We start from the raw sequence: 8,988 nt of genomic DNA on the forward strand, positions 1-8,988 counted from the left end.
TTGAGAAGAAGAGGTTAACATCATTATATTGAGAAGAGGTTAACATTATTATATTGAGAAGAAGAGGTTAACATTATTATATTGAGAAGAAGAGGTTAACATCATTATATTGAGAAGAAGAGGTTAACATTATATTGAGAAGAAGAGGTTAAGATAATTATTTTGAGAAGAGGTTAACATCATTATATTGAGAAGAAGAGGTTAACATCATTATATTGAGAAGAAGAGGTTAACATTATTATATTGGGAAGAAGAGGTTAACATTAATATATTGAGAAGAAGAGGTTAACATTATTATTATTGAGAAGAAGAGGTTAACATTATTATATTGAGAAGAAGAGGTTAACATTATATTGAGAAGAAGAGGTTAACATTATTATATTCAGAAGATTAAAGTTTGTTTTGTTTAACGACACCACTAGAGAACATTGATTTATTAATCATTTATTTAATAATTGGATGTCAAACATATGGTTATTTTGACACAGTCATAGAGAGGAAACCCGCTACATTTTTCCATTAGTAGCAATATATCTTTTATATGCACCATCCCACAGACAGGATAGCACATACCACGGCCTCTGATATTACAGTCGTGGTGCACTGGCTGGAACGAGAAATAACCCAATGGGCCCATCGACGGGGATCGATCCTAGACCGACAGCTCGTCAAGCGAGCGCTTTACCACTGGGCTATGTCCCGCCCCCTATATTGAGAAGAAGAGGTTATTATAATTATATTGAGAAGAGGTTATCATAATTATATTGAGAAGAGGTTAACATAATTATATTGAGAAGAGGTTATCATAATTATATTGGCAAGAGGTTAACATAATTATATTGAGAAGAGGTTGTATATTATGCCATGTCAGCCAGCGGCTACCCACAAAACTGCATTGGACCGACTTCTCCACATGAATGATATACATTATCTGTGGTAGTTACAAAGCACTGAAAAAATTTGCAGTTGTTACCAGGAGAAGATAAATGAACCTGGTCGGGGAAAATAAATTAGAATTTGATGCTATAATTTCAAGGTATTTTATGTATCCATCCAAACGAATTAATTCTGCAACCCTTATTCTGGCTTTCTCAAGTACATCAAACCTCAATTTCATAATTAAAAATCAATGAAATATGTTCTCTGGGGCGTAGCCAGAGAGGAAAAAACGCCGAGGAAAACCCAGACCGGCAAAATAAATATCAGTGTCATGGGAAAAATAAAATAAATCTGGGGAAATTTCAGAAGAGGCAAGCGCCTCCTCTGCCTCATGCTGGCTACGCCATTGGTTCTGTGTATTTTTTTACCACTAAATAAATAATCATATAAATAATCGATCAGTTTCCTTTTGTTAATGAAATTTAAATATTCATTCTAAATATGAAGAACAAGGCACATTTATTTACCGTTTTGATTGCTTCGTCAAATATGCAATAATTAACGGAACTGCGGTCTGGGTAAATGAAATTATTCATCCAATTCAATAAATAGGCAAATCAATAAATAAATAAATAAATAAATAAACAAACGGCACTCTTGTTAAGCGAGAAACTGTCGGTTCGTTGTATAGTAAATATGATTAAACTCTCATCCAGGTTAGATCCCCAGTTTATAGGCGTAAGATAGACATGTATACCAACAACCCAAACTGTGTTTACGTGCCTAACTCGACTGAAGGTTCGTTCACGTCCATTCCGATCTCGATCGCGACATGAACATATTATATACAGACTATAATGGTGTTCACAAACGTGCACGATATACACTAAGATTTTTTTAAAAATGTTTTGTACATCAACAGTAAATGTGTAGCTAACATTGATATAATATTTACACATGTATACACTCCGTTTTCACGTGTGATGGTCTGTTTTGTATTTTGTAGCTTAATCAGAAATCCACATAGTTTAATCAACTGTCGTGTTATCAATGGACAGTAGTTGATTTAATTTATATATTGATGGTTTATTGTAAGGAAATGTGGGTTTTCAAACTAGTCTTGGGAGTGGCAGTAATCCTACATGTTACGAACCTCCTAAAGTTTTCCTAAGAACGAGCACTTGATACTGGATCATGGAAACAATAATCTATGAAATACTTTGCGTAATATATTTTCGACTACGTTGTGCAGAGATATTATTTGTTTTGGTTTAATGTATCTGCCTCATAAATACTCTAAAACTATGATGAAATGGTAATTGTTCTTTACACCATTGATATTACAGAGAGTTGATTCTACCATTTATGTCTATATTATATCTGCTGTTTATATAGAAAGGCTACGTGCAGATATCTTGTATTTATAAAAACTGTTTGTATTTAAATGCAGTAGGTGTCTGTAGCTAAGATTTAAAGGATACACTATTAGCAATATGTTTGTAAATTCATTACGGTGACGTATCTAGTACAGTAAACTAATGAAGTTCCAGTGATCGATTATAACTGTAAACTGATCGGTTTGGCTGTACCGATGTGATGATAGATTATACAATTCATAAACGATTGTCGCGGAAAATGTTAACAATATTTGTTCGTACAGTTCAGACGATGAACTGATGTAAATACGATTCCCAACACGACAGTAACACAGACCGGATAAACTGAACTGCTATCCTCTGTTTTAATTGTGAAGAAAGACACTTCTCAGCACTTCTGTTAACCGTGATGCAAATATTGAACAATAAATCCCACACTAGACTGACCTAATAGTTGTGTGTACTTTTATTATACTTTCATCAACAAGTTATCGGCGTTTATTAGTTTTAACCAATATTTTACAATGCGGATATTTCGGCTTATATAAGGAGAGGACGGACTAGTTCATAATATACTATCATGTGTGATGTGCGTTTTACATCTAAGATTTGTTTAGAATTGCATGTGTACATTTCGTGACGATTGACTTAATGAGGCCCTACTTTTCAGTCATCATTTAATACTGTGTAGGTGTCATCTCTCTTTGATCTCATACCTATAGGAGATAGCTTTAAATTTGTAATGGGTGATTAACAATTGGCTCACGAATGGTAACTCTACATATATCTCTGTTGATACTTTTTGAAAGGCTGATACTTCATCAGTGTGGACAAATAATAGAATATTACAATAAGTTGAGTGTTGGAGTTGAGTTTAACCTTGGTGGTGTAAAATTAAGTATTTCACTCACAAATAACCAGGTATGTATGCCGCCTGTTGGACGGAATGGTCTACCCTGTGGTTACAAGACTGTATTTTGCTAACTCGACGGAAAATGTAATGCCACCCGATCTGAATTACATTTATAATAGAACTGTTTTCCTGATACCAATTCATAAACAGATGATTACCTGAACAGTCCAGGTATGTGTAATAACCAGGGCCGTACCCTCCGGGGGGGCAGGGGGGGCAGCTGCCCCCCCCCCCCCCCGAGAATCTTGTCCTTTTTTTTTTTTTATATATCTCCAGTAATAGCATAGAAATGTTTAATCTTTATAGTATGTTAAAAATTATTTATAAAATTTAGTGCCCCCCCATGGATTTTGGTCAGGGTACGGCCCTGATAACGAACTGGTTTGGAGAACAGATAGCCTACCCCCAAACAGAAACCCCCAATACAAATACTATAGTTGCATAGGGGCCTATATAAAGATTATATAACGGTACTATAACATATCTGACGTTATTGTTTAGGGATACCTGTGGTTTGAAACAGGTGTCAGCATTGTTAAAGGGACATTCCTGAGTTTGCTGCATTGTAAGATGTTTCCTACTAATAAAATACTTCTGCGATTAAACTTACATATTAAATATATTTTCTTGTTTAGAATATCAGTGTCTGTATATTCAATGTGTTTCTGGTCGTCTTAATATTTGTAAGAAGCCCAAACTGGATTTTGTCTTCAAATAATTTCGTACGTACGAAAAAGCAATATTTTAGGAAATAAGATGAAATTTAACCTTGTACAAATATTAGAACGATCAGAAACACGTTTAATATACAGCCACTAGTATTTTATGTAAAAAAATATATTTAATATGTAATTACAATCGTTAAAAAGTCTCTGTGTTAGTCGATAACATCTTAAAAAGTGAAGCAAACTCAGGAATGTCCCTTTAAAAAGTCTCTGTGTTAGTCGATAACATCTTAAAAAGTGAAGCAAACTCAGGAATGTCCCTTTAATAGTATAACATTTCAAATACTTGCATAGAATAATAATAATTATATGTAAACGTCCTATTAAATATATGTGCCCATCCCTTAAAAATGTTTTTGTCTTCAGGAACGTAGATTTAGGTAAGATTAAGTTACCATTAGTTTATGCCTGATACATATCTGATACACGGACTCTTAAATTCTCAAAAACACGGGCTATGTGTTATACATCGTCGTTTAGACCTACTCTAAGAGATATACTGTTTCAATCTGTGTTACTGTGCTCGTAGGCCTACTTTGTAGCTCTAATAACGGGTAAGAAAATTACTAATCCCACATTTCTGTCACATAAGCGCCGCAAAGTAATTTACAAAATACCTACATTTTTTTTCAATTTGAACACCACACAACCGCAGTTGGTGAAAAAACACGGACGAGTAATTATTCAATGGTCCTTTTACTTTTTGCAAATTTTGAATATTTTTTATAAACCGTATTGGAAATAAAACATCATAGTTAATGCTATTTGAGTACGTCCTGGGGTGTAGTCAGAGAGGGAAAAACGCCGAGGTAAACCCAGACCTGTAAAATAAATATCAGTGTCATGGGAAAAAATAAAATAAATCTGGGGGAAATCCAGACGAGGCTTATAAATTGACTTTTTATAAATTGATCGACGCGGACAGAAGACAGCGGAGGCGGCTACCATTGCCGTTGAAAAAATTATAAAATTTATCTTTGTGCACAATATTTTGCACTATGTGAATACGGTACCTGAGAGTAAAAAAACATCCTTGTGAAGTGCAGTATAGGGTAAGAACAAAGAAGAATGTCGGCAAATCAAAAGAGAAGCAGTCACAACAATAAGAAATATAAAACTACCTTGCTTATTATATAGACCTAGGCTTTATTATTATAACTATAATAATAATAATAATTATTATTATTATTATATTTTATTTGTTTGTAAATACTCGGACAACACTTGAATGTTTTACCTTTAAACTTTAAATAACTAACTTACGTCATACCTCAATATGACGTAACTTATAACAATGTGATGTAACGTCACAATTGACAGCACACAAACCCTAATAATTTGTTATTTCAAGCCTCTTAATATGCATCTATTACAATAACCAAGAGTCAATAAAACAATTTAATTGGCAAATAATTATATCGTTGTTACTTTGATAACTTCATTTAATAGAAAAATTAAATGTTATTATGTTATTTTCCTTAGTTAATGTTATTTTGGAGCCTATTCGCAGACGAATTCATCGATGTCCGCCATATTGACTTCACCGGCGTTGTTGCCACAGGGGTCGAAAATACAACACGTGTTAAAAATAAATTAATTTGTTAACTTTAAAATGGTGTAAAATGATGTTAAATGACAAACTTATTTGTTTACACAGCCACACACCAATCCATATCAATCCAGCCACACACCAATCCATACCAATCTAACCATACGTTAATCCATATAAATCCAGCCACACACCAATCCATACCAATCAACCCACACACCAATCGATACCAGTCTTGCCATACGTTAATCCATATCAATCCAGCCACACACCAATCCAGTCACACACCAATCCATCCCAATCCAATCCAGCCATGTGTCAATCCATACCAATCCAGCCACACACCAATCGATACCAATCTAGCCACACACCAATCGATACCAATCTAGTCATACGTTAATCCATATCAATCCAGCCACACACCAATCCAGTCACACACCAATCCATTCCAATCCAATCCAGCCATGTGTCAATCCATACCAATCCAGCCACACACCAATCGATACCAATCCAGCCACACACCAATCGATACCAGTCTTGCCATACGTTAATCCATATCAATCCAGCCACACACCAATCCAGTCACACACCAATCCATTCCAATCCAATCCAGCCATGTGTCAATCCATACCAATCCAGCCACACACCAATCGATACCAATCTAGCCACACACCAATCGATACCAATCTAGCCATACGTTAATCCATATCAATTCAGCTACACACCAATCCAGTCACACACCAATCCATTCCAATCTAATCCAGCCATGTGTCAATCCATACCAATCCAGCCACACACCAATCGATACCAATCTAGCCACACACCAATCGATACCAATCTAGCCATACGTTAATCCATATCAATCCAGCCACACACCAATCGATATCAATCCAGCCACACACCAATCGATACCAATACAGCCACACACCAATCCATACCAATTCAATCCAGCCATGCATCAGTCCATTCCAATCCAGCCTGGGTAGAAATAGTCCGAGTAGTTGGCTGAATATTCTTTTCTCAGCCTCGAGCCTTCGCGAGCCGTGTGTTTGTAGTAGACTGTCTCCCCGTCAGCGAGGAAACTGGCCCACCAGCCAAACGTACCGACCGTCATGATGCTATGGTTACAAGACGACAGAAGACACATGTCCACTTCGGGCGAATTTCCAACCGAGTAGAATATATTGCTCGAGTTAAAATGACTCTTGACCCAGTCCATTGAATCGGAACAAATCAAGAATATCACTTTTGAGAACTTGTTAGTAAAATATTGCATAGCCTTTGTTATATATTCTTTAGGTACAAGAATATATCCAAATCTTAAACTATTGGGGCGCTTCATATCACCTTGTCGAATGTGTACACCGACCAACGTGACGTTTTCGGCGTTTGTCGAATTTGACGTCCGGCGTTTATACTCATCCATCACGCCGTGTAAAAATGTCTGGGTTTTATTCATGATAGGTTTAATGAATCTGAACTGTCTTCTAATGGCCGCGACGTGGTTCTGGAAATATTTCCAAGACTGGAGATAATTTCCTAATTTATAGTTTGTGTCTGCGATGGAATTAAGGAATATTTTGTCGTAAATGCAACAGGCATGTGGCTCTAGTAGCTTGAATTTAGCACATACCCCTTCGTCAACCTCCACGGCATCCAACATGAAGATATGGTTCAGCATCCGGTCTTTAGCAGTAACCATTGTCATGTTTTTATCCTTCGCTATTCCGTAACTAGATGCATAGGTAAACAGCTGGTTGCCAAGTCGACCAAGAATGGCGTCACAGATGTAATATGTGGTTTTATTGCCTTGCGTGTTTAAAATGTCTTTGACGATTGGTTTGAGGTTTATTATTTTCACCTGGATGTAGTAAACACCGGAGATGACCGCAAACACGAGAAAGAAGAACGCCAGTCCTGTAAAAGTAAATTGAACATAGAGTGGACAGAGAAAGAAACACAGACAGGCAGACAGGCAGGCAGACAGACATACAGGCAGGCAGACAGACATACAGGCAGGCAGGCAGGCAGGCAGGCAGGCAGGCAGACAAAGAAATGTTTTATTTAACGACACACACAACACATTTTATTTACGGTTACATGTGTATATGGCGTCGGACATATGGTTACGGACCACACAGATATTGAGAGAGGAAACCCGCTGTCGCCACTTCATGGGCTACTCTTTTCGATTAGCAGCAAGGGATCTTTTATATGCATCATCTCACAGACAGGGTAGTACATACCACGGCCTTTGATATACCAGTCGTGGTGCACTGACTGGAACGAGAAATAGCCCAATGGGCCCACCGACGGGGATCGATCCCAGACTGACCGCGCATCGAGCGAGTGCTGTACCACTGGGCTACGTCCCGCCCCTGACATAGAGACAGACAGCCAGACAGAGACAGGCAGGCAGGCAGATAGGCAGGTAGACATAGAGAAAGGCAGGCAGACGGAGACAAGCAGACAAATATACAGATGGACAGACAAACAGCCAGAAAGAGAGACAGGCATACAGTGTATGATACACACATACAGGCGGGCAGACAGACAAGCAGGCAGGCAGGCAGATAGGCAGGTAGACATAGAGAAAGGCAGGCAGACGGAGACAAGCAGACAAATATACAGATGGACAGACAAACAGCCAGAAAGAGAGACAGGCATACAGTGTATGATACACACATACAGGCGGGCAGACAGACAGGCAGGCAGGCAGGCAGATAGGCAGGTAGACATAGAAAAAGGCAGGCAGACGGAGACAAGCAGACAAATATACAGATGGACAGACAAACAGCCAGAAAGAGAGACAGGCATACAGTGTATGATACACATATACAAGCGGGCAGACAGACAGACAAGCAGGCAGGCAGGCAGATAGGCAGGTAGACATAGAGAAAGGCAGGCAGACGGAGACAAGCAGACAAATATAAAGATGGACAGACAAACAGCCAGAAAGAGAGACAGGCATACAGACATACAGGCGGGCAGACAGACAAGCAGGCAGGCAGGCAGAGATACAGAGAGACAGACCATTGTTTTTAAACTTGTTTTGGTATCAGTAGGCCATGCATCAAATAACCGCCATGGGTCATTTGAAAACTTTCCAGGGTGTCACAGGGGACCAATTTGAAAAACCAGAGAGGTAATCCGTATTTGTGTGACCCACAATCATCCTTGTTGTTCATAAAATTTTACAATGGCTTATTTTGACTTTGACACAAAGAATGCCAGAATACATTTGTCTTGCATTTTAAAATGTTATTTCCTGTTTGATCACATGACGCTTCTAATTCTTACATCGATATATGGGTCATTCTACAGAAATCATCACTTTTCAAAATACAAATTCAAGATAAAACAATTACAATATATACGGTTTTATTGTTTACGTTTGGAAACTAGACGAACAAAGAAACATAAAATCATATCTGGCCACGCAGTTATGTAATCGCCCTGCACGTACAGACACACCGTACTCCAAGAGCATACTCTTTATGTCATTGGTAAAGAAAGAAAGAAATGTTTTATTTAATGACGCACTCA

General features: G+C 37.7%; 1 protein-coding gene across 1 annotated transcript; it reads right to left on the reverse strand.

Annotated features, from left to right (window-relative positions):
- Positions 1-6,400: 6,400 nt before the first annotated feature.
- LOC121387311 (galactoside 2-alpha-L-fucosyltransferase SEC1-like) lies at positions 6,401-8,617 on the reverse strand. The gene is made up of 2 exons (XM_041518333.1): positions 8,581-8,617; positions 6,401-7,359 (listed from the first exon to the last, which is right to left on the reverse strand). The coding sequence occupies exons 1-2, from the start codon at positions 8,615-8,617 to the stop codon at positions 6,401-6,403; spliced, it is 996 nt and encodes a 331-aa protein (XP_041374267.1).
- Positions 8,618-8,988: the final 371 nt, after the last annotated feature.

This window comes from Gigantopelta aegis, chromosome 13, assembly GCF_016097555.1.
Source record: "Gigantopelta aegis isolate Gae_Host chromosome 13, Gae_host_genome, whole genome shotgun sequence".
In the NCBI taxonomy this organism is placed as follows: Eukaryota; Metazoa; Mollusca; class Gastropoda; order Neomphalida; family Peltospiridae; genus Gigantopelta; species Gigantopelta aegis.

Coding starts and splice junctions, on each gene's coding strand:
- LOC121387311 (XM_041518333.1), bottom strand. CDS start 8,617: ATGATTGTGGGTCACACAAATACGGATTACCTCTCTG. Junction 7,360..8,580: donor AAATACGGATTACCTCTCTG/GTTTTTCAAATT, acceptor TTACTTTTACAG/GACTGGCGTTCTTCTTTCTC.